A 26,113-nucleotide genomic window follows, 5' to 3' on the forward strand; every position below is an offset into this window, starting at 1 on the left:
GTTTTGCCGGGTCTCCCATGAGGCTTTGCTCAGCCAGGCTGAGTCCATCATAACGATGCTCCCCTGGCTGAGCAGAGGCTGCTCTTAGACTGGAAGCTTATAGACAACGGACCCTCCCCGACCACCCGTCCTGTGTGCGGGTGTGCTGCACGCAGACCACGCAGCCTGTTCTGAACACAGCACCTGGCGCTTGGTGAACATTTATTGGTGGTTAATGGACCCCATCTCTCACATTCTCTCAACACCCATTGAAATAATGGTTACAGCCTTTCTCACAGTTTTGCCTATATAATATGTAACATTTTCTTTTAATCTTTTTTGGGGGGACATGGATATATTTCAAATTTGTGAATATCTTCCCTGATGTTCAAAAGACAAAGGGGGAGGAAAGAAAGCTTCTGAGAAATACTTAAAACACACACACCTTTTAACGTGTTGCTGTTACTGAACAGCAGCTGCCCTTGAGGTGAAAATTCCAGAGGCAAAGGTCTGGTGATAAAGGAAAGGAGTCTTTATTCAAAAGCAGGAACTTAAGCCCATCAAGTCACAGCTTTAATCCCTGAAGCCTATCAATTAAGGCCAAACTCTACCACCCCAGTTCCATCTTTTCCCTGTTAGTTACGGTGTTTCTATGCAGTTAGTTTACAAACTAAAACGACATAAGTTACAAAAACTACACAATTTTGGAAGAACGGCACACTTCTGCCTCAGAGCTTGTTCTCTCTAGAACACCCAAAGAACAGCCCTGCCACCCTCGGCCAGGCCGGCCTGATCCTGGGCTGTGCCTGGACTTCCTTCCCATCCAAAGCACTGTTCCATGGGAGAGGCAGGCAGCCGTAGCTGCAGCTGCATCTCCGAAGCATCCAGGAGTAAGAAGAGCTTGTGAGCCAGAGCCCGAGCCTGAGAGAGCAGCTCAGGAGCCGGAGCACCAGCCCTTTTCAAATTTCCATTGGCTCTGGAGGCGTCAGCTTCTCAGCCAATCCCGTCCGAGACCGCCCACAACTGCCTGGCAAACACCTCCAGGGGCCCCTCCCTCCGCCTCCCCAGTGATCTGAGTTATCTGAATCAGATTTCCGTATAATTGCAGCAACCTGGGAAGTCATCAGCTCCTGCTAGTCGCTCTTCTATAATACAATGGAGATTCTCCTTCCCCTCTCTGATAAAGCCACAGCTTTTAGTTGTTTTATTTTATTTGGTGGGGAGCACTAAACCTTCCAAGTCACAGCCTGGCTGAGTGAGCGGCGATATAAACAGCTTTCGAGTCAACAGCTTTGTGCAGTTTACAGCAGCTATTGTTGGTAGTGTTTGCTTCTGGAGCCCTAGGCGGCTCCTGAAAACCAGGCAGACTTAGCAAACAAAAGGAGAAGAAAAGGAGGCTCACTTCAGGGCCTGGGCACTCGCAGTCTGGAGAGAACCGGTTAAGCAAGCCTTCGGAGACTGGAGGGGAGGGTGTGAGCCGGCAGGACCCAGAGCAAGGAGACACTAGGCCGGGGGCGCAGGGCAGCTGGATGGAGCCTCTTCCATTGCAAACGAGCGTCTCCTCAATAACCCAGGGACTGGGGAGCGCGGATAAGTGTTCTCCACCCTCTCATCTGTCCCGTCCAAGTACTTACACGAACCTGCTCCAAATGAACTGATGAATAGTCTGCAGACATTAAACATAGCATAATGTGTGTGTGTGTAGCAGACAGGTTTAGATAGACATCACCCGCCCTGCGTCTTCAGTGAGCCGTTTCCCAGACCTGCCGGATCCTACGGGATGGAGGCGGGAGAGGCTGCGCTGGGCAGTGGCCACCGCACAGCCAGCGCGCCTGCAGCGAACCAGCGCTGGGTGAGCGCTGCACTGCTGACGGAGGGCCGAGCGCAGTTGTGGGGCGGCTTTGGGCGCGGTGAGAATGACCCGGGGGAGGAGGGCAGGACGCTGGGCCCCTCCCACTCGGCCTTTTCTCGCGCGTCAGCCCCTGGAATTGGTATCGGGCGCCTAGCCACCTGCGAGTGTGCGCCTGCGAGTGTGCGCGGGGACTCCTGGCGCCTACCGTAGTGCGCCGAAGGACCCGCTTTGGCGAGGACCGCTCGGGACCCGCCGGCACCATGCGCGCCCTCTCAGGCCTGCGGGCGTCCCGGGCGCTGCCGCCCCAGCCGCTGCTCTTTCTGTGCCTCCTGGCCGCGGTGCGCCCGAGCTCGGCGGACCGCCATCCCCCAGGTGTGACGAATGCGGGACTCAGGAGGGGTGGAAGGGGCGCGGGAGGTCCGGCCCAGCTGCCGGAGGGCTTGGCCAGCGCGGGTGGGGGGGGGCACGGCTGTGGGGAGGGGCGCGAGGATGCTGGCGACGCCTGGGGACAGCGGCTGCCGCTGCCTCCCATTGGCCGTGCTTGGGTTATCCACGTCTGAGGAAGGGACCGGGGCGGCCTCCGCTGTGGGTGGTAAATCTGGGACCCACAGTACCGGCCGGGAGTCGGGATGTCGTTGGCAGTAGCACGGTGCTCCGTGTTTCTAAGAAGAGGGCGGTAGGGTGTCCGGGCGCGTGTGGGCGGGTACAGGCAGCGACTGGCCTCCGAGAAAGTGACAGTAATCTGAAAGCCACACTCACCAAGGCCAACTCCCTTCATTTGAATTGATAGTACGGCTTAAATAGCGCCTACTCTCTTCCACGCAGGTGGGTTGGCCTTGCGGATGTGGAACAACAAACCAACCAAACACAGCCTTGCAACTCAGGACCCACGCGGTGTATTCTTTTCATCGCGGTCTTTGACAGCGGGTGTGTGTGTGTGTGTGGTGGTTTTGTTAAAGACACTTCAAAAGAGGGATTTATGGGCAGAACGTTACCAAAACACCAAATTTGCCATTTTTAGCTTCACCTGTTCATCACTACTTTTTACGTTGAAGGCATCCCATCTAACCAGGTTTCCGATGCGCACTCCCGTGCGATAAAGTGCAGCGTTAGCCCCCAGGTACGGTAATAGGCTGCCTCTCAGGTTGGCAGATACTGTCCATCAGTTCATTGAAATCGGGATACTGTTCTACATAGGGTTTTTGGCTTTTCACAGGAGTTTATTTTATGGGCTTCTAGGTTTTTCATAATGTACCACAAAGATGGAAAGATAATCAAAGTATATGCTTATTTATTTTTTTAATAAATACCCTCTCAGGCCCAGTTGTTCACAACCTGGACAAAACCTTTCGGGTTGCTTCAGTTTCTTAACTTCCTCCCCCCCCCCTCTCTTTTTCACTGATGCCACTTGGAAAGAGTTGTCAAGGACACTTTTCCTGCCCAGGCTGTCCTTGATTCTTCCATCCCTGGTTCACCCCAGAATGGGGCAAATATGAGGACCTGTGCACTCTGGTCAGTCCTAGAACTTAGGACCTTGATTTGGCTGTATGTTGGCATTGCCGGGGAACTTCAAAGTGCCACCTGGATCTTGCCCTCAAAGATTCTGATTCCGTTGGCCTGGGATTCAGCCTGGGCATCAGGAGTTTTGAAATCCTCTGTGGTTTTAATCACGTGTTGCGAAGCAGATTGGAAACCACTGCCTTCAAACGACTGACCTTAGAGGTTGCGCTGTGGGTAGTTAGTTATTCTGCTGGCACCAGGGAGCCAGGTTTAAATGGACGTTTAGAGTGGGCTTCTAAAGAAAAACAGGGAGACCAATGAAGGTGGAGTGCATTAGCAAATAAATTGTAGGTGCGCATGCATTGCCAGTGACATCCTTTTGGTTTCTCTTAAGCCAAAATTATTGAATAATGTGCCATGTAAAAGGCATGAAGGAGCATCTACTTTTAAGGAAGAATTAAAAACTGTCAGGCAACCTCTTCTTGTTTTACGGATTCTGTGTTGCTCTCCATGAGGTTGAGCTTTCTGTTTGCTAAAGGACATTGTGAAGTTTACTGATACATCTTTTAAAAATCTAGATGCTTTGAACTACTTAGATATAGCTATTCTATATACCAAACACTTTTTGGCCAAATTTCAATATTAAAAATGGGTGCAGTTTTTTGTGTTTGTTATATAAAAATGGTGCGCATTGCATGGAAATGGCAGTATGCAGTTCATGGCACTGCATGTTAGCTTTCATGGTCCCTGAGTTGAGATGAGGAAATTGGAACTTCATGAGGTTAAATAATGGCCCAAGTCCACATCCTTAGTTGAGCAGTAGAGCAGGAAATGGAGCACAGTTCGGTCCAGCTCCAAAGCCTGTTTCCTTAGACACCGCGCTCAGTTGTCATGCTGACATGGGCAGGTGTGTCCCTCACACTCCCCAGTCACCGGCAGAGGGTGCAGCACGTGGGGTTTGTGGTCTCAAGCTGACGGGCTGGCTGGCATTGTGCGGGTCCCGCAGTGAAGTTAGGCACAGGGGCTCACTCTTGGGGGGTCTCAGTTAAATAAGAAATGTGAACTATCTTTGTGAAGGAGACGCATGGCTTGAAGAGCAACATTCAAACATCATTGTTATTACTATTTTACGGAACAGATCAGTGGAGAGAATGGGTCATTTTTATTCGCTGACAAATGTTTGCAGGCAGTAATTTGAAATGACCATGTTTAACCTCCATCATGCCGCAGCCCATGTGCTGTTGGCGTGGGTGAGAAGTGCCTGTGGGGGGGGCTTAGCTCTGCCCCTTCAAGTCGGGCAGTGGTTGGTTTCCCAGGTGTGGTAAGCACACTTAGCACCATGTCTCAGCTCGAAATACCCTGCTTTACTAATAGTAACTAGGGCTTCTTTGGAGAAATGGCCGGCTTCGGGACTGGGGTGGGGGAAAGTCTGCGTGAAGCCTGGAACACCTTGTGTCGAAAGCAATGACGTGTGTAAAGAATGATGGGTCCCGTCCAAAGAAAGCAGGACCCAGCATGAAGGGGCTCCCCCTCGACAGCTGGGACCACCTGAACATCCAGTATGCGTTCGTAGCCACTGAGTAGTGCCCATTGAATAATAATAGGTAAATACTGACATAAATTATTTGAACAAGTCAAGTAAAAGTTTCATGAGGCGCAGAATATTACATGGTTTCAAAGTAACTTCACACAAAGTTCTTACTAATGAAAAGGAGAAAGAATAACTGTATGGTGGAGAAGTCTGCCAGATAGGCCTTTAATCAGATGATCCAAGTGAGAATTACCAGTAAAGAGGGAAATGAAAATCATGTCCTATCCGACAGGATGCAGTGAGAACCACAATCACCTCTGCGGTCTTCCTGCGGGAGATGCCTGCTCTTAATCTAATCATGTGACAACGTCACCGCACTGTTACTTTCCCAAGTATCAAGGTCAGAGAAGTCAGGCGAGACCTAGGTTGTTCAGAGTGAAGGGGAGGAGAGAGACATGGCAGCTAATGGCCACAGATGAGTCACAGCTGGGACCTTTAGCTGAAAAGTGCATCTCAGCAAAAAGGCTTTTTTTGGGAGCTCAGATGTGGTGTGGGAAATGCACAAATGCTGATTTCCCTATTTTCACGGCAGTGTTGGGAGGGGGTGGGGTGAGTCCTCCGTGGTAAATGGACAGTGGTGTTTCAGAGGGGAATGGGCCATTGGGCTAGCTGCTTGTTCTCAGATGTTCTGTATTTGAAACTGTTCTGTCAGTTTAGGGTTATTTGAAAAGAAGCACAGACATCTGAGGATGTCTGACATGGGACCCCAGGGAGGAGCTGAGAAACACACGGGTGTGTGTCGTTAGGTCCTGTTTTCCAGACAAGTGCTTGTTCTGCACCAGTATCAAAGTCTGTGGGACGGAGTCCCGTCCCAAACCGCAGTCCTTCGACGCGACTTCTGTATCACCAGCACATTTCAGAAGGCTGTGTTCCACAACATTTTCTAACATTACATGAATGGTAGAAATAAACAATTTAGGACACACACTTTGAAAAACCTCACAATGTTTTATTAAAAATAAACTCTTTATTCCTAGTAATAGTCACTGTTCACAAATAAGGGAATATCTCAAATAATGTGCTGTTGGTACAGAAATAACAGGTGTTGTCTTTAAAAATGGTGCTATTCTTTTAACTAAAAATCACTTTCCTGGAATTTTCCAAGTGACTGGGATTATGACATCACTAGTGTATCCCAGCTCCCAAGACAGAATCTTTTTTTAAAAATTGCCTTATAATTACATTGTCCTGAGGTCCAAAAAGGAACCTAGATGTAGTATTTGATTGATCTTAAAGCCCAAAGTGCTTTTTGGTGATCAGTGACGTGAACTAACTGGTAACTGTAACTAGTTTCCTGCTTTGCATTTCACAGCCCCATCCAGCAATGGGTGCTTCTTCCTCCAAGGTCCTCAAAATAGGTCCCTGTCAGAAGGGATGTGCATGGAGCTGAGGAGGGAGGCAGCCCTGCAGCTCAGGGCAGCCTCTCCCCCTTTCCTCATCAGAGGCCTGGGTGGTCTGGGGGGCGGGGCCTGAGTGGAGGCGGGGCCTGAGTGGAGGCAGGTGGGCGAGGCTTGCTCAGGAGACCAGGAGGGTGGTGCTCAGGCCTAAACAAGCTTCTGCTGGAGGTGGATGAACTTGAAGACAGTGAAGCTCCAGCCCTTTCTGTGTTTGTTCTAAATAAATACTTAGTGTTTTTTGGGGGGAAGGCAAAGAAGGGTTACATGAAGCATCCATGCTTTAAAATATCCGCACCTAAATGATGTAGCTAGAACAGGACCCCAGGGCTACAGGGCTGTTGTAGATTAGTAAATATCATCGTGTTGAAGAATTGGAGTTGCAGGTGCACCTGTTTTGAAAGGAGAGCTCCTCAGCCTTAGCATCACTGACATTTTGGGCTGGATGAACCTCTGTGGTGAAGGGCGGTCATTATCAGATGCTTAGCAGCATCTCTCTGTCCTGGGTGAGGAGTGCCCCACAGAGAGAATGGTTTAGGTCCTGACGTTGGCGTCTGGGAAAGGGGCTCAGCTGGAGAGCTGGGCCTTTGCAGGTGCAATCGAGGTAGAATGAGGGCAGACCGGGTCAGGATCGGCCCCTGGCCACGTGACTGGGGTCCCTATGGAAGGAAGGCGAGGGGTTTGGATCCAGAGACACGGGATCACAGATAGAAGATAGCCATGCCAAGATGGAGCCATCGATGGGAGTATTGCAGCCACCACCTCCGGGACACCGAGGACACCAGCCACCAGCAGAGGGAGGGCGAGGCCGGGAGGAGGCTTCCCTGGAGCCTTCAGTGGGTGGTGGCCCCGCACCTGGACGAAAGGCCTCCGGCTTCCGGAACTGCAAGCGGACACACCTTGGCGGTTTTAAGCCACAGTCTCCGTGGTCATTTGTTACGGCAGCTCCAGGAACCAAATATGACCTGTTAGAAACAAACAGCGACCTTCCCTATGTGTGGCAACCACAGTGTCTCCGGACATTGCCGAGTGTCCCGGAGGGGGGGCAGCAGATGGCCCCCAGTGGGACACACTGAATAAAATCTAAGTCTTATGGAAGAATGGTCTAGAGGTTGAAACAATTTAAAACCTATTTACTGTCTTTAGAAAGAGCAGAAATCCTAGTCGAACTTTTGGGTTTTTATTTTTAAAGAGTTTTATTTGACATACATTTCACTGTTAAAACGCCCTAATGATCTATGCAGGGGTAGTTCGAAACATAAGGGTTTCTATACTGTACTCAAATATATTTTACTTCAAAAGTCATATTTAAAGAAAAGATCAACTTATATTCCTATATGATCAAGTTTTAAAAATAGTTGGACAAGGCTGTGTAAAAGTACACGTTGCTCTTGGCATTCAGCTTTTTAATTGTTTTTTTATTTTAACTAGGCTAACAATGGCCTTCTTACCAACAGTTCCCATATTGTGTGAAAACAAACAACCCATGAATTTCTTGTCTGAACTGTTTTCTGATGCTGAAAGCCTGACTTATAACAGCCCCATCGGGTGTTTATTTTCTTGACAAACTCTCTCTGAAGTGCAGTGTCGGGGAATGCCCCTTCTCTCCACCATCCTGGTTGCAGACAGGGGTGGAGGTGGGGCGGGGGAGGGGGGAAACACTGTGTTCCCAGAACCCAGAAGTACAATTCTTAAGTACACTGTTTCCAAGCAATATTGGCCATTAGATACTTTAATGCTAGAGTTCACCCCTACCATGGCTTAAATGGCCTTTCCAACTGGGCATGGTTAGATATAGCTGCTTCCATGTGAGAATGTATTTTGATTTCCAAAAGTGTGTTTTATAAATATATATGATCTATTTTTAGGTTGTACTGTTTCTGTAATTGGGTTGCACATTTATAATGCTAAATATCAAAATGCTAAAATTAAGGTTTACTTAAATAATTTTAATCATTCATATAGCTAGCAGTCAATACATTATGTGAGTAAGAGAATGATATTTATCTGAATAACAGCTTTTTCTTACATCTTTCTCTAAGTGAAGTCTAGACACTTCCATGATTTTAAAATACAGTCAAACCTCAGTTCTTGAATGTCTTGGTTCTCGAACAACAGTTTGGTTGTTGACCAAGTTGTTCATGGAAAATGTCTCAGTTGTCGAAGAAAACTTGGGGTCTCCAGGTCTTCCAGAACAAATTAAGTTCGAGAACCGAGGTTCCAGGGCATGAGAAAGGAACTGGAGGGAGGGATTAGAGAAGATGATGATTCTTAAACACAGGTACAGTTGAACTGATTTTCTGATTTAAATAAAAGCAAATCTTAAAAACCCGAAGCAATTTTTCTAGTGTTACTCATCCTCTTTCTTTCCTTCCCAATTATTTTTCAGTTTAATGGGGCCCCAGAATTAAATGTGAAAGTGTCACCTTAATAGATTCAGTAGAAATTATAGCATGCTCATTTCGTTTGAAAATGCCAACAACATATAGGAATTTTTATTTTATTTATTTTTATTTTTTAAAGATTTTATTTATTTATTTTTAGAGAGAGGGGAAGGGAGGGAGAAAGAGAGGGAGAGCAACATCGATGTGTGGTTGCCTCTCATGTGCCCCCCCGACTGGGGACCTGGCCTGCAACCCAGGCATGTGCCCTGACTGGGAATCGAACTGGAAACCCTTTCATTCACAGGCCAGCACTCAAGCCACTGAGCTACACCAGCCAGGGCAGGAATTTTTAAACATAATAAGTGAAGGATCTTTGACTAGATACCACGTGGTCATCTCCCGTGAAAGATTAACAGGTGAAAATGAAAACGAGGATGTAGTTCAGTTCTTTGGTGTGGGGCCCTCATGCCCATCTCCCTGCAGAAGGAGAAAAACAAATCTCTCATTCTCTGGAACAACTCTCAGGTGTTACTCCTTTCCGTTGGCATTTTTGCCGCTACCCACAGACGAATGCCACATGGAAACTTCCAGCTGTGACTGACAAAGGGGAGAGAAGGTGAACTTGAGGAAGGCGAGTGTGGTCTTGGCCCCATCACCTGACGTAACACAAGTCCCCTCACCCGCCCTTTTCTCGTGAAATGCAACTTGAAGCAACAAGCCAGTGGCGGAACGTGGATCAGGATTCGGACTGCCTGCCTCTCCATTTCGTGTTTCTTTTTGTGACTCTGCCTAATCCTTTGGGGGAAATTTTTAGACCACCTCTGCCGGAATTCCCGGCCAGTTTCCTCCAAACACCGTGTCTGCTGACTCAGGCTTCTGGCTGCTGGGAGCATTCAGGTTTACCTTCTCTTTTTTTTTTGATTAAAAAATACCTTGGCTGAACAAAGAGTGTCTCACTTTCACTCTCCTAACACCTTCTGCAGCATGCCCTGTTTTTGCACCCAGAATGTCTGTATCAATGGCTTCTTCCAGGAGCTCTCTCTGGGGAAAACCACAGCAGCTTCGAGTGATGGTTTGCACTTGGGCTGGTTCTGTGGGACCCAGAACGTGGTAAAGGGGATATGAGGTTAGGTTTTGAGCGGTGGCTGATTCATCGATGTCCGACTGTACTTTTCTTATAGGATCTGGCAATTGGAATTAGTCACAGCAGCTAAGCTATTCTGGAAATACAAGCTTCCCTACTCTTGAGCTTGGTTTTTCTTTGTCCTTGTATTCCTTCCACTTCTATTTGCTTAGATGGCGCCCAGGCCAAGCCTAGCCCCCTTTCCCTCCTTGCTCTGGTTCAGGACCTTGGTGAGCCCATCCAGCCAGGTCCCCGTGAACATGCCTCACCTTCCAGGGTTCCCTCCCTCTCTCCGCCACCTCTGGAGCCACTCAAAGGTGTTGGTCAGGCCCCACCTCTGGTGCTCACACACCAACCTGCATAAAACTCACAGGCCAGGTGCGGTCAGTGCCGTACATGGTGCTGCTCTAAGATTCTGACGATCTCAGTGACACCCTGGGGACCCAACCTGCCATGGCTGCAATTCCCGCAGCCCCCTGGGCACCAACGTCACTCAGTCTCCTCCTCGCCGCATCAAGAATGGGATAAAAATAAGAACAAAAGCGCTTTTATTAAAAGCGCTCACTGTTGCTGATGGGGGGATTAATACTAATAAAGGACTGTGGGCCCTGTCAGGGGTCAGGGGATGGGACAACCCGTGCATTCTGTCCTGTGCGCAGCGCCGGCCCAGGGAGAATGCCCCGACAAGGGAGCAGAGGTATCAGATCTCCGGTTGTTCAGGTTTCACTGACCCGAGGCCACGGCAGAACAGCTCCTTCCGTCCCGTCCGCCTCTGCCTTGGCCGTGGTGAGACTCTGCTTCTGTACTGTAACCTCAGTGAACTATGCCCAAGAATAAAAAAAAGAGTTTTTATTAGGAAAAGGTGCAGCCTTTCTGGCTGCATGTGTGCATGTGTGTGGGAGAGTAAACAGATATTTTATGTGGTTGAGGGAAGGGTTTTGCATTTCTTGTAGCCCACAAGACACTCAGGCCACATTTCCCTGTAGAGTCACTGCCAGAGGGTGGCATGATTTAGGTCTTTAACTCGTTAAAGGCTTGCCCGCAGGGGTGTCCAGCCTGCAGCCTGCAGGCCAAGTGCAGCTGATGATAGCTGTGAATCCAGCCCAACCCAAAATCGTGAATTTATTTAAAACATTATGAGACCTTTATTCTGATTATGTGTCACAATGTATTTAACAAGTCTAAGGCAAGTCTCCGTCTTCCACTTGGCCCAGAGATGCTGCAAGGCTGGGCACCCCTGCAAGTTTGTGGGAACGCGCATCCCCGTCCAGAGTGTCAGGGGAAGTGACGGGGCCTTTGGGCACAGCTGATGGGAGGGTTAGGTGGGGCTCCGCAGATTTCCTTCATTCGGCGACATGGCGAATGCCACGTGTAAGCTAGAGCGACAGAAGCAAGCACTGACTTTGATAACGGTTTCCACACAAAGAATAAATGAAATAACCAGAAATGACTTCTGGATGAAGTATAAGAAAACAAAGCCAGCAAAGACCAGGACGAATTTACACTGCATGAAGTTTAAGGAACACAGTCCAGTTGACAATCACAAGATTTTCTTTTTCTTCTCTGACTTCTTTGCTAGAGTTGCAGTAGTTTTTACAGGGGGCGAGGCCTGGGGCCCTTGCGTCAAAGGATAAGTAGCCGGTGTAGGGAGGAGTTCTGAGGGGAGTGAGCAGGGTGGGGGGGCGAAGACTGTTGCTTTGGCACAGGTTTTCAGCAGGTGATGTGAGGGGCAGAGGAGAACACGGTCCTGGGGCTGCAGCTGGACAAGGGAGACTGGTGTGGCCTCTCACGGCGTTGCTCCGCCTTCTCTGGCCTTGGACTGCCCAGGCCTGTCGCGTTCCTTCTCACGCCCTTTACTTCGGCCAGCTTGTCCTTGGCCTCTCACCCGCTCTGCCCCTCACGCCGTTCTCTTTTTGGCCGCTCTCATCTTAGCCCTCAGTGTCTTCGTTTATGTTTCGTAAAGACACCACAAATTGTAGGATAAGAAAGTGAAGTTTTTTAAAGCCATTTGATGTAAATCAATAGGGAATTTTCAGAAAAAAAAAGAAGAAGAAGAACATAGAAATGATTGGAAATTTGGTCACACTTAGTGCCGATATAGTTCTGAGTATCTGTGATGCATATGAGACCCAGTGAGTCAGAGCTTCCTGAAAAAGTTATTCTTCATTAATAGAATATAACATTTGAACTGTTATAAACTAGCTTTTAGGTAGTCACTTAATCTTGATGGGAATATAAAATCACGTGTCCTTTTTCTTACAGCTTGGCCTTTTTCAAGTGTGCCTGCTCGAGAAGAAAGGCTGGCAAGATACCACAATTTTTCCTCGGACAGCCATAAAATATCACTGACTGGTAACTGTATCATATTTCAAGTAATTCAGCCCTGAAATGAGTTTTTATTTTTCGTTAAGGCACCGCCTGTTGCCTTCTGAAGTGCTAACCCCTGCATGCCGTCTGGTGAAACAAGCATGCCAGTCCCGGATACAATTACGGGGTCCGTCTGGCACACATGGTGCCCTACACTGTTGGCTCTGTGGTAGCAAATGCAGGACTGATGCCCTGTGGATGATGTGCCCTGCAGGGAGGAGGCAGCCAGCGCAGACACCGTGGCTAAGACGGGCTCTCGAGGAAAGGGACCCTTTCCTTACTCCATGGGAGGAGAAGAGGGTTCAGGTGGATTAGAAGATGCTCTTATTTCTCATCAGTTCTCCCTGGTGTAGCCACCAAATCCCTCTCAGTTAGGAGAGTTCTTGTAGCGAGTGAGAGAGACCTTCAGGCAGATCATGGGAAGGTGCTGGGGGTGAGTCCATGACAGTGTTAACTCGGAAGTACCACTCGGTCCACTTCCTCTTCCCATGGTTTTGGATGCTAGTGTTTCAAAAGTAAGGGCAGGGTTCTTCAGCTGAGTGGGAGTGGTTCTCTGTCTCCGTAACCATGTTAACGGTTGAATTAGCATTTAAAAGAACTTAAACCTGTTTGTTGTGTCAGTAACAACTTTTATCCAAGGACATGTGTAGTCTTTGCCCTCTTGTATGAAGATTGGTTTCCGTAGTTCTGTTTAACAGAAATAAAAGGTGGGCTTTTCCCTCCCCAAGCTGATTCCAATGGGGCGTCTGCTCAGCTTTTTTGTGGAACGTTTTTATGACGTTGTACAACTTCTGTTTGTCCCCAAATATCCCTATTCTAATACTTACAATTTATTCTTATTTGTAGAAAGGAATCACTACACTCCTGTGTTACTTGCTTTTTTCCTTGTTGCATGTTGAGATGTTTGAGAGAGATTCATGTGAAACAGTCTGTGAGTCCTTTGAGCTGCCCAGGATTTGAGCCTCCCAGGGATGCTGGCAGCATCCCAGCCTCCTCTGCCCAGTGCGGCAGGCGCCTGGGGGAGGACGGTGCCTGGGGCAACAGCAAGAACGGACTTTTTAGTTGACGCAAGGCTGGTTATTTGCTTACCTAACCTGTTTGCAGGGTTTAACTCCTGACCACTCTTTTCTTCTGCGACTGCTGTTAAAACCAGCATGTCCACTGTTATGAAGAGATCAAGTGTTCACAGTTCACTGCTTCCTTACCTTCAACTTGACCCGATACTCTTCAGCCAGGCCATTTTCTCTCCCTCCCGAGCCCCTGATCTTTGCCTTGCCCCAAGTGGGGAGCAGTCCCTGTGTGCACAGCCCACAGCCCAGCCTTGCTGTCTGCTTCCCCTCGCTGGGCTGCCCAGTCTCCATCCCGAGGCGCCTTGTGAGCCGGTGTCCCCCTCCTTGTAAAAGAAAGGCCTGTTTCTGTTTGATTTTGAGATGCTTGCAGATCCAAAGTCGACACCATTTTCTCCATTGCAATAGGATTTTTGAACCAATTAGATTCAAATTTTCCCTTAAGTCTCTTAAAGTTTCCCGTTAAGTCTTTAAAATTTTCCCATAAGTCCAGATTTGCTTTTATTTGACAGAGGAAGAGATTTGCCGTTATTCACTTGGACATGTGGGCTCTCTGAGCTCTGACTCAGAGGATTACAGTTACAATGTTGCTCCCGTGCCCTTCCAACTGGAAAGCTTGGTTCTAGAAACTGCCTTCCCTGAAATACAAAGTGTAAATCTGAAGATGAGTTTGTGTTTATCAGGAACCACAAGCTTTATTCTCTCGACTCTCACTAGGATTTTTAACCCATTTTATAAATGGAATGTTTTCATACTGTTCTAGCACTGTTTATTTGATTTGCCCCAATATCGATTATATCATTACTCAAGTTTGTTTGTAAATGGGTGCTGACAAGTTATTTTTAATGCTGTTTTCCGTTCCCTCTGGCCATTTTAGAAATTGATCTCTCTTTTAGGATAAAATGTTTCTTGTAGAGAAGCTCAAATATAATAGATGAGTTGCAAATGTTGTAGCAACATGACAGTGGCCAGTTCTTCCCATATTCACTCACCCAGAGGTGCTTCAGACTGGGAGACACAGCCCAGTGCTGGGAGAGTTGGAAAACCTGACCTTTGATCCACGAAAGACTGGCTGGTGGTTATTTTATGTTTTTAAGCTACTACTAACTAGTTACTTAACAGGAACATGGTGCTGACTAGTACCACGTGTAGTCATGCATTGCTTCAGATCCAGGATACGCTCTGAGAAGTGTGCCATTTGGCAATTTCGTTATCGTGCAAAAGGGTGCACTGACTGATGCACACCCACCAGATGGCTTCCTCCACACCCAGGCTATCTGGTTGACCACCGCTGTACCTGCAGTTCGTCGGTCACTTGTTGTCCAAGAAGCTGTTACACAGTGTGTGACTGCATCTATTCCTACATGAAAATTAATTGAATCCCCATAACAACCCTCTGCAGTGGGTGTTATTATTATTTGTAACTTGCAGATCAGGGCAAAGAGGCGCCATGAGAGAAGGGAACTGGCCAAGGTCACAGGTGGTACGTGGGAGCGCAGCCTTGAACGCAGGTGGTCCGCACCAGGGGCCAGGCCATCTACCGTGTTACCACGCAGCATTGCCACCGCTCAGTTACAGCATCTTCCAGTAGCATCACTTAAGTAATTATATCCACGTTAGGTAAAAAGTTTTAAAAAACAATGAAAGCAAAGCTAATTTAAGTGTCCAATTTATAAACAGGTTCGTGTTGGAAGCTGCATTCACTGAGATGATGAATACAGTGTGAGGGTATCATTGACAGAAGAGTAACTTTTCTTTCTTTCTGATATCACTGTATTTTTAAAACCATCTTTTGATAATGGACTCTTTTTACATCACTGTACTAAGTTTTCCATCGTCAATATTTGGAATTCAGTTTCCTTCCACCAATTGGAGCGTTTCTTTATTGTTCCTTCTATTAATTTTTCCTTTCCCTCTGCATGTTGAAGTGTTTGGTGTCTCGACCGATGTGTCACAGGTTAGCCAGAAGTTACAGTGAAGACATTGGCCTGGAGGCTTCCTCCCACGCCGACAGCGTTGATGCAGGCTCTGCCATGGCAGAGTGTATTCACCCTGTTGAGACGTGGCCCAGCGTGGTTCTTGGTGCGGGACGGACAGAGGTAGACAGAGCAGCTGCTGGAGAGGTACATGTGTGTCAATTAAGGTACAGAGTGAAATTGAAAAGATTAGTCAAGGTCAGGAAAGGTGGCCATCCCCTCAAGAGGGGAAGATGCGTGATTTAACGATCCCATGGATGTTAACACTGAGTGAAGAAGCTCACTGCGGAGTCAGCACCGCACGGAGAGACAGGCCTGGGCCCCCTGGCAGGAGTGGGCCAGGGAACCTTACCGGCTCTAATCCGGTCTTTTTCCTGCCCTCCTGCTAATGTTTGCATCCTCCCAATCTTTCAGCATTAAGTCAAAAGCTACATTGTCAGTAAAGCACATATCCACAAGTACTGCCTCTGTTTCTCTGGTATCTGCTTAGCATATTTTATTAATTTTAATTATATAAGTAAAAATGAGCTCATTTAAAAATATTAAATCATGATCTTATTTCTAGCAATATAGTAACTCAGAGCACCTCAAAGGCTCCTATCACAGCCAGGGAATATAAAATACAAAATATACAATACAGGAAGCATTCTTTCAAAGACTGAGCGAAGTACACAAAGAAATCAAGACGATTTCCACAAACTGAAACTGGCGACTGAGGCCTCAAACCTCTGAACCGCTGTCGGGTTAGATTCCCTGGAGTCTGTGGCCAGGGCGCTTGGGTCTTTAAGAGCCACAGGTGTGAGAACAAAGCCTTGAATCTGAGCTCGGAGGTGAGCTGGAACTGGTAACCTCCAGACACCTGATCCTTCCTAAGATAGAAATGCAGGGTGGAAGGTTTGACATAAGGGAAAATTAGCTGCCCGCCACGAGAGGATGGGCAGCTGGAGGCTGGGTGTTAGTCCTCTACTGCGTCAGAACCCAAAACTTGCTTGATTAGTCACAGACGAGGGCCTGATGCAGGAGCTTCCAGTCCATGGCAGAAACGAGCCCAAGGAGGGGGTGCTTCCGCAGGAGAGCGAATGAACAACATCTGTGGAGGAAAGACTCGTCCCCGCAGGCTGCACCATCCCTCCCGAGGACCAGCTTCCAAGACAGACAGAAGGATCATTGGAGCAGCCTCAATCCGAGAGGGAGCTAAGGAGCAGTAGGGATTGACCATTCAGAACTTTAGATGTAGGAACACTAGGTAGGGACATAAAAGAAGAAATATGAAAACGTGAGGGAATAATATTCTGCTATCAAAAAAAAAAAGGATAAAGCATGTTTGAAGAAATGACCAGACAGAACTAAACTTGTCAGAAGGAGGGAACGCCCCTGTGAACTCCATTGATTCTGTCTCAGCCCTCATTTTCTCCATAGGGTAGGCGTGCGTGTAGGCATGTGTGTGTGTGTGTGTGTGTGTGTGTGTGTGTGTGTGTGTGTGTATGTCGCTGTCCTTGGTCACTGGAGAGTACTAGGCCGTGCTGTTCGGGTGCCTTAGTGTTACTGGTATAAACCCAGATAATACTAAGTGCTTCTCTCGATCTTCCAACACTAGTTCTCAGAGATCTGGCCCTACCACATGGAACTAGCTTGTTTCTTTAACATGGGTACACAGTAAAAATCTTCCAACTACTTGGATATTTTTATCTTCATGGACCCTGGTGTGTTTGAGTTTTTCTCTATTGTAAACCATGCAGCAATGGACACTGTTACCTCTCTCTCTATCTCTCAACATGACTATGTGCATTTCCTTGGATAAATTCCAGCAAGTAGAATTGCTGAGTCAGAAATCATTGCATTTTTATTTTAATAGGTACTTGCAAAATATTGTAACTGTTTATTCCCTCCCCCCACGTGATATTATAGAGTGTATATTTTTTCTACACCTTGACCAGCCCTTAATGTTATTAAATCTTTTTTTGTCTTTGTAATCACAAGGACAAGAATCTACATAATTGTTTGAATTTACATTTTGGAATTGGACATACTTATGTTTGTGTTTTGTTTATATTCTTCATCCATTTTCCTTCTGGGTTTATATATATTTAAATTGATGTAAATTAGACAACTAAAATTTTTAAATACAAATTTGTACTTTCTATAGAAGTCTCAAATATTGTCTTCCATTTGCCTTTAAACTTTTTTTTAAGATTTTATTTATTTATCTTTAGAGGGGAAAGGAAGAAGAGAGGGAGAGAAATATCAATGTGTGGTTGCCTCTCATGCGTCCCCTGCTGGAAACTGGCCTGCAACCCAGGCCTGTGCCCTGACTGGGAATCGACCTGCGATGCTCTGGTTCGCAGGCCTGCGCTCAGTCCACTGAGCTACACCAGCCAGGGCTTGCCCTTAAACTTTTCAATGTGGCCTTTATTGTAGGAAAAAGTTTACTACAGTAAGTTTCATTTCTAGTTTTTTCTTATTGTATTCAAAGATGTATTTTCAGAGGTGTTTTTCACCTTCAGTTTTTAGCCCATTTGAAATACAACTTTATGTATTGTGAGTGACAGGCACTAACTTTATTATCATTATTTTTATATACACAGTTAATGCCTCGACACTCTTTGCTGAATAGTTCTTCTTCCTACCGCTTTGAAATACCACCCTAATGATTTTCCAACTTCCCATATCTGTCGTTTCTGTACCGTTGCCATGTCTACGGCTTGGATAGTGCTAGGCGAAGTCAGAGGAAAGTTTACCTGGTGACCCGGGGCACCTCTCCTGTGTGCCACACCCAGACGAAGTGCTCATCAGGCCGCACCGCACCGAGTAGGTGCATCGCACACTGATAAATTCTCTTCTCTTCCAACTCTTTCAAAAAAAGATCTGCTGGTATCTCTGAAGTTGAATTCACAACCCACAAGCAGTTTCTGACCTGCAGTCTGAAAAACTTTACCTATTTTGTTCCATTCATTTCCGGGCGTTTTTCAGCCATCCTAACATAGATGTTAATTTTTGCAACATCTGATATATTTTTCAATCTTTGTTCTTGTTTTAAAAAATAGGTTTTTCTATTTCCTGGAATTTTACCCTTTCATATAGATTTTTATTTTTGAACAAGTTGTACAAAAGAATAGTTTGGTGAAGGAATTGAACTGATTTTTTTACTCAATCTGTAGGTTAATTTGGGAATAATTACTGTTTTATGATTTGTATTATTTGCCATGAGTGATTTAGATCTCATTTGAGATCTATTAGTTTTTTCCTTTTTAAAATTTACTTTCTTTAAAATTTTTTCTTTTAAAAATATTAAAAAAATTATATATACTTACAGTGCGCATGTTTAAAATTAGACAATTTTATTATATATATAGTGAGATGATACTGTAGCCAAGCTAATGAACATATCTTCTCACACAGTTATTTTTGTGTGTGTGATGAGTATACCTGAACTCTAACGTCAGCACAATATTATTCAGTACAGTCTTCAGGTCTGTCCATTAGCGCTCTGATATTATCCATCTTATGTAACTGCAACTTTGCATCTTTGGACCGACATCTCCTTATTTCCCCTGCCCACCCTTCCACTCTCTGCTTCTAGGAGTTTAGCTTTTTGTTTCAGATTCCACGTGTGGGCGAGACCATACAGAATTTGTCTTTCTCTGTCTGGCTGTTTCATCCATGCTGCTGTGAAAGGCAGGAGTTCCTTCTTCGTTACTGCTGAGTAACACCCACTGGGTGTTCACACGGCTTCTTTGTCTGTTCTTCTGTTGACGGGCACTTGGTTGTGTTGAGAGCCTGGCCGTTGTGACTACGCAGCAGCAGGCACAGCTGGGCCGTCTCTCGTAGAGATCCCGAGTTCGTCCCCGTTAGCTCTGTACCCAGAAACGGGACTGCTGGATGACATGCAGGAGGCATCTCTGCACTGTCTTCCACGCGGCTGAACGTTCCCACCAACGGCGTACGGGAGTTCCCTTTCCTCCGCTGCTCACCGACACTTGTTACTTGTGTTTGTTTGATAACAGCCGTGCCGAGAGGTGTGAAGTGATTTTTCCACTGTGGCTTTGATTTGCATGTGTCTGATGATCAGTGATTGTTAGCACCTTTTCATATATTTTTTGGCCATTCGAGTGATATCTATTCAGGTTCTTTGCCTATTTCTAAATTGAGTTATTTTTTTATTGATAGTGAGTCTTATATGTTGTAGTGCATTTAACCCTTTTTAATAAGAGTTCCTAATTTAAAAAAATGTTTGGAAATACTGTCCTATGCTTTTAATTGGCTATTTCCATTTTTTTTCTCTTGCATAATAGATCAGAGTAGACTTTAAAAAAATCCTCACCGGAGGACATTTTTTTTTTCATTGCTTTTAAAGGTAGAGGAAGGGGCAGAGGAAGAGAGAGAAGCATGGATGTATGAAAAAAGCATTGATTGGCTGTCACCTTTATGTGCCCAGACTGGGGACCAAACCTGCAACCTAGGCTTGTGCCCTGACCAGGAATTGAACTCACAACCTTTTGGTTATGGGACCATGCTCCAATCAACTGAGCCATAGCCAGGGCATCAAAGTAGACTTATTTCTAGTGAAATGTTCCCTGAATGGTCCATTAAGGTCTAACTCGTCAATTTTTTTTTCTGACAGTTACAAATTGCTTGAAGGTCCATATACTTTAAAATTTTTAATTATAAAAATAAGAGTATTTAGACAGAAATAAATTTCTGTGTGATTTTAAGAATGGTCTTTTTCAAACATAGCTTGGAAACTGAGCACAGAGGTCCAGTCTTGGCAAGGCAGAGGTCAGGGTCACCTTTGTGACACGCTACCCAAGCAGAAATAGGTGGTTGCATCCTGGAGCTATGCGTAAGTTGAAACACTGTGCACTGTGTTCCGGGGACATGTTAGTGTGTCGGCTAACCACAAAACTACTTGACAGTTAGGGATAGAAATCTCTGTACCTATTTTCATGCTTGTGGTTTCCTGCAGGAAAGCGAGTGGAGAGGTGTAGGGCACTGAGAGCACAGGGAACGGGGGACCCAGCCTAGTGGGGAGAGGCTGCTCCGCAACATTCAGGGGTTGTGGCAGGCGTGAACGGCCGGGGTGTATCCATCTGCCATCGCACTGCTTTGCGTGACAAGTTGGGTTGTCTTCTCTCTGTGAATACTTTGTTTCCCTCGAGACCTCAGTTCAGAAGTTTCAAGGTAGTGAGGTTAGTGCCACGGTCACGAGAACTTCCTGTCTCTGAGAGTGGGTAATCTGCCACTGGTTGTTAGAATGGGACTCAGCCACCCCCCGACTCTGAGATTCGCCTCCGTCATTAGCAACATGTGATCTGGAGCAAGAGCGTCGCCTCTCTGTCTCGCCTTCCTCGCCTGTGAAGCAGGACCGACAGAAACGGTTCTCACAGAAGCGCCCTGAAGAGAAAATAGTAGAATCAACATGTAACTTTGAGCAACACGTGTTGTAGCTGCTGTTACATTGTGCAATGAGCTCAATGGTGAGAAGAAGTGGATGACTATGTAGCAATCAATATGTTACTAAACTTTTCTTGTGAAAGTTCATCTAGTCCCTTTTGGAGTTTCATGAGATATGTATTGTCCCATTTTACAAACGAGAACACTAAGGCGTGCAATATAAAGACATTTTGTTTCGCCCTGTGAATAACGTTGGGTGAAGAGCCCCAGACACTGGGCTGCTGCCTTGTATAGCAGAGGTGATGATTCTTACGCCAACTTCCTACTGTGTTAGAAGGTTCCTGGGAGCCATATCACCGAAGTAGCGTGGCGGCCTGGCATCACCTTCTGGGGCGTATGTGTCTCAGTAATGTCCTGCCAGGAGTGACAAGGCTGCCACACCTGGCCAGTTAGTTCTTCCCCAAGAAAATGGTTCATCTCCAGCTCCACGAGGTGCCAGAGAGTCAGAAATAACCGGAGAGTTGAAAGAGCGTTTTCTGGGTGCCCCAGCCTCCACAGCCCCCTGCAGCTCCACAGCCTGCTGCACGAGGCCCAGCTCTCGCCATCTGAGCCCGGGGGCCCCGCCTTGGGCTGAGCAGGGGCCAGCAGTAATGAGTGGCATTCGGCTCAGACCCGGGAAAAGGCTCAGAGAAGTCTCTGAAGACCTTGATCCTGAAGCAATGTCTGAGCAGGGTTTTCCAGGATGTGAAGTGTTTTTTTGGGACCATCCACCACGTGTCCCGGACATTCTGACCTCCTGAGCCCCCTTCCTTCTCTTTACATTAAGATTCCCATTTCCACACCAGCAAGGCAGTAAACCAAAGCAGTTCAACCTTCCAAGGAGCCGTGCAGTCTGTTGCCAGTGCCAAGGATCTGAGGCCCTGGCGACAACGCCCCAGCGCCAGCAGCAGAGATGGTCCAAATGCAGACCTCTCCACACAGGGGGCACCATGCAGTGTGTCTGTCCTCCTGTGGCGGGCTTGTCTCACTCGTAATGGAGTCCTTGGGGTTCTTCCATGTTTTCCCATGTCACCCCATGTCCCTGTCATTAAAGACTGAATGTTCTTCAATTGTGTGTCTGTCACCTCATATCTGTGGGCCGTTCATTCATCAGTGGTCATTGGACTGTCTCCACATCTTGGCTATTGTGATATGAGGGACCTAAAATAGTCCAACTCACAGAAGCAAAAAGAATAGAATGGTGATTGAGGGGGCTGAGGCAAGGGGTGGGGGTGGCGATGGGGTTGGGCGATGTTAGTCCAAGGCACTGAGTGTCAGCTTTGCAAGATGAGTGAGTTCTAGAGGTCTGTACACTGTGTGCTTCTGGATAACGAAACTGCATTGCACACCTAAAAACTGTTGAGACGGAACTCCTGTTGTGTTCTTGACCTCAAAAAACAGAAAAAGAAACGTCAATTCCAGGACAGAAATAAAAGGAGCAAGTTCAAAAAATACACACACACATACACGTGCACACAAAACCCACAACAACAAAGATACTTTTTTTTTGGCAAAAGAAAGGTATATAATGAGGGCAGTTAAATAATCTGAGTTTTGCTTTCGAAGCACAACTTTGATGTTACGGAAAATATGTGGAGGAAGAGAAACTGCAGCCAAGACAAGTGACAAGTCCTCGTTGGCTGGTCCTGCAGGAAAGTCTTGAAGCTGTAAGGATGGAAAAAGTTCTCCTTTCCCCTCTCAGGGTCCCTGACTGGGTCTGAAAAGTACACCAACAAAGGCAGAGTAACAGAAGCAGCGCAACAGGAGAAAAGCACACACATTTATTCAGTATCAGTGTTGTGTCAGCCAGGAGCCCTCAGAGGGGACTGACGCCCTGAGGAAGCAGACCCGCGTGTCCGACGCTGGTGTGGTGGAGCGTGGGGCGTCCTGGAGGAGCAGGCTGGGCCAGGCGGGAGGAGGTCAGCGACACAGGCTGGGGGGCCTCGGCAGGGCCTGGGTGTGAGGATTCTTCTCCGTGTCTCTGTCTTTGGAGATAAGGATGCTCCCTCCTTTTCTCCAGGCATGGGGAGGGCCCCTCTGGCCTGAGAGCTCTATGACCTGTTGCAGGGGAGAAGGGAGGATTTGGTGTGGGTGGTTAGATCTTTCTGCTTCTGCTGTTTCCTCAAAGTCTTCAACTTAAAATATGCAATATACCAAAGGTGCTGTTATTTGAAGGTTGGTGTGACAGAATCCCAACGACAGCATAGTAAGCAGGGTGGGAAATGACCGGACAAACTGCTTTGAGGTTTCAGAGGTAGAATCAGCTGCCTTCTACCCGAGGGATTCAGCGTCATGGGCCAGGGGACGAGAAGGCCAATGTTTCTCCCCTGGATACGGCGAGTTTGAAGGACCTGCGGGATATCGAGGGTTAGATGCTTAGTACGCACCTAATGCTATGGCTCTGTGGGATCAAGAAGTGTGAATGGAACCAGGAACTTGGCAACAAAGGATACGTGAGAGAATCACTAACTCTAGCCTGGGAGTGTAAAATCAAAACCCAAACAGGCTAGAGGGCAAAGTCCCAATGGACATCAGCATTTACTGGTAGGAGGAGAAGTTGGTGTAGCCAGCAGAATGTTAGATTGTGAAATAGAAGCAAAGCTGGGGGAGTTTCCAGGAGTAAGTAATTTCTGGCAATGCCTAATATTTTGGCAATGACAAATAAAACATTAGCCCTGAAAGGAGATTATCAGGTTAAACAATTAGGCCATTTATAACCTCAGAGAAAGCACTTTCTGTGATCCTGTCCGGCAGCAGAGTGTACTCTGCTGAAACAGGGATGCCGGGGCCAGAGAGTTCCTCCAAGAAACTAACCAAGTACATTTCTCTGCCACCGAGAGGGGACCAACTTTTTAAGGGCATTCCAGAGCTAATGGAACACTTACAGAAAACAAGCTCAAGACCAGATAGAGTAAATCTTGAAACATTTTCTCCTGGTACTTTACTAGTACCCAGGATAACTTCTGACACATAGTAGATGCTCAGAAAACGTGCTGAAATGATTGTAACTTGTTTCAGTTTACTGACTCAGTGTTTTCCCTATATAATGGAATCTTGGTAAGGTCTTACTATACTTAACATGTTTCTTTTTTTTCCCTTTCTTTTTGAGCATAAAATTTGGTTCAGCGATTTTGGAATTACGGAAGCAGTTATTTCCAGCATGTGCTCACGAAGCAATTCACACTAGCTGTTCTTAACTGTTGGCAACCTCCGCACCTGGTCATTGCTTAAGGAAGCATTTCTGTAAAGTTTTAAATTCAGTTGAAAGTGATTTCATGTTAATTTATTTAAGTTCTACTTTTTTTCCTTTCTGCGTTTTGGTTCTTCATTCTGCTTTTAATGCCACCCTGTGATGGAGTGCAAAGTTGAGAAGTGTGTTTGTACTGTGTTTTCTTTCCAGCAAGCAAATCCCCCCCCCCACCCCCAGTCCCATGGGGAGTGGCCATCACTGCTCTGATTTCTTTTTTTCTTTAGATTTTATTTATTTATTTTTAGAGAGGGGGAAAGGAGGGAGAAAGAAAGGGAGAGAAATATCAACGTGTCGCTGCTTCTCACAAGCCCCCTACTAGGGACCTGGCCCACAACCCGAGCATGTGCCCTGACTGGGAATCGAACCTGTGACCCTTTGGTTCTCAGGCCAGAACTCAATCCACTGAGCCACACCAGCCAGGGCTGCTCTGATTTCTATGTAGTCACTGCCTTGCATTTTTAAAACGATTTTTATTTATTTATTTTTAGACAGAGGGGAAGGGAGAGAAAAAGAGAGGGAGAGAAACATCAATGTATGGTTGCCTCTTGCGCTCCCCACACCAGGGAACCTGGCCTGCAACCCAGGCATGTGCCCCAACTGAGAATTGAACCAGCAACCCTCTCCTTCACAGTCCAGTGCTCAATCCACTGAGCCGCACCTGCCAGGGCCACTGCCTTGCTTTTTAAAATCGACCCAGGTGTGCATTCCTAAATGTGATGGTCTAGTTTTACTTCTTTTTACAAGGCGTGTTTTTGAAGTATCTTATCTTTTTTGGGCTTCTCTCTTCCCCTTTCTAATGTATCTCTTGAAACAAACCACAAATCTTCGCTCAGTATGGATTTTGTTGATTACTTTCATGGGTGTAGTTTAATGTGTTTCCGTCCCCTGTATTTCCTATAAACCAGTGATAGGATCTAGAGACGTAGTCAGTTCCGGGACCTCCCTGCCTTTTTATTCCCAGATCCCTGCCCAGGTGGTGGGTGTTCTGGTTGAGAGGTGATAGTAACAGTAGATGCAAAATGCCCAGATCCATGACTCATTCATTCAGGGTTGAGACCTCATTGCATTACATTTCTTCACTTAACTTGCTGGAACTCTACAGAGAAGTTCCTTCTCTACTGTTTGGCTACCATAAGTCCATTTAGGCAGAGCAGTGTACTTGTTTGATTTTTTAAAAATTTACCACTGTTCAAAATAAAGAAACTGGCTGGTCGTATGTCACGTGTATCTCACTTTCCATGTCCATCTCTGTATCTACATCTATATATTTAGTTGTAGATAAATCACCTCCAGGCTCTGTACTGGTATTTCAAATTCAGGACAATTCAGAATATCAGGTGGATATTTAAATTCTTCTGTCTGAGATATGTATCTTTACCCAATGCCTCCAGGTTCTCAAGGAGTGAGTCTGGGAAGGACAGAGTTAGTACGTCGCACAAACGCACGTGATACACAAAACATTCTTGTAGTAACTGCAGAGGACTCCCCACTGGTTTGGTTTGTTTCCACTGCGCCCGCTTCTGCCAGGGCACAGGGCACAGCTCCGCACAGTTCTTTCCTTCCTGTATCCTGTCAGCTAGAGATTTGAAGGAGGCAAACGTCACAGCCTGAGGCTTTTGCAATTCTGTCAATGTTTTAACAAAACTTGCCTTTAGCTCTGCCTACGCAAGAGGATGATAAAGGAAGGGAAATCTGCGTCGCTGAAGAATACTTCTTGGAAGAAATGTCACATTAAGAAACTGTCTCGGGAGAGCACAACTGTTGATGACTTAAACTGTTTCATATATCGGATTTCCCTTAAACATAGCTTTTACAATGTCTCTTTGTTGTTGTTTTCTTTCTGTGGCTAATAGAACATTCCAGTGTTGCAGTAGTAAAAAACATCACTTTACAAAGTCCATCGAATATAAAACTCACATGCGAGTTCACAGCATCCGGGGATCCGAACTCAGTGAACGTGTCTTGGAAAAAGGATGATGAGCCCTTGGAGAATGATATCATCAATGCAACGGACAGATTGGTATACACTCAATACTCGTGAGTAGGCCAAACTGCAACCTGTGGGCTCACCTGAAATTGCTCGTTAAATCCTGAGCTTCTATTGGCTGGTGGGCTCTCCTTTGTTGTCACTGGAATGTTATGCTAATATTCAAAATGGAGTATTTACAGATTTTTTTCTTCCTATTCTAGCCATTTGATT

General features: G+C 46.4%; 1 protein-coding gene across 1 annotated transcript in view; it reads left to right on the forward strand.

Annotated features, from left to right (window-relative positions):
• Positions 1-1,759: 1,759 nt before the first annotated feature.
• Positions 1,760-26,113, forward strand: part of EMB (embigin) — a 40,630-nt gene continuing 16,276 nt past the window's right edge. Inside the window, exons 1-4 of the mRNA XM_037145109.2 lie at positions 1,760-1,831; positions 1,918-2,203; positions 12,086-12,175; positions 25,767-25,950. Coding sequence (XP_037001004.2) covers positions 1,760-1,831; positions 1,918-2,203; positions 12,086-12,175; positions 25,767-25,950 — 632 coding nt within the window. The remainder of the gene's footprint in view (positions 1,832-1,917; positions 2,204-12,085; positions 12,176-25,766; positions 25,951-26,113) is intronic.

The sequence above is a fragment of the Artibeus jamaicensis genome, unplaced genomic scaffold (assembly GCF_021234435.1).
Source record: "Artibeus jamaicensis isolate MK-2021 breed Jamaican fruit bat unplaced genomic scaffold, CSHL_Jam_final scaffold_369, whole genome shotgun sequence".
Taxonomy (NCBI): Eukaryota; Metazoa; Chordata; class Mammalia; order Chiroptera; family Phyllostomidae; genus Artibeus; species Artibeus jamaicensis.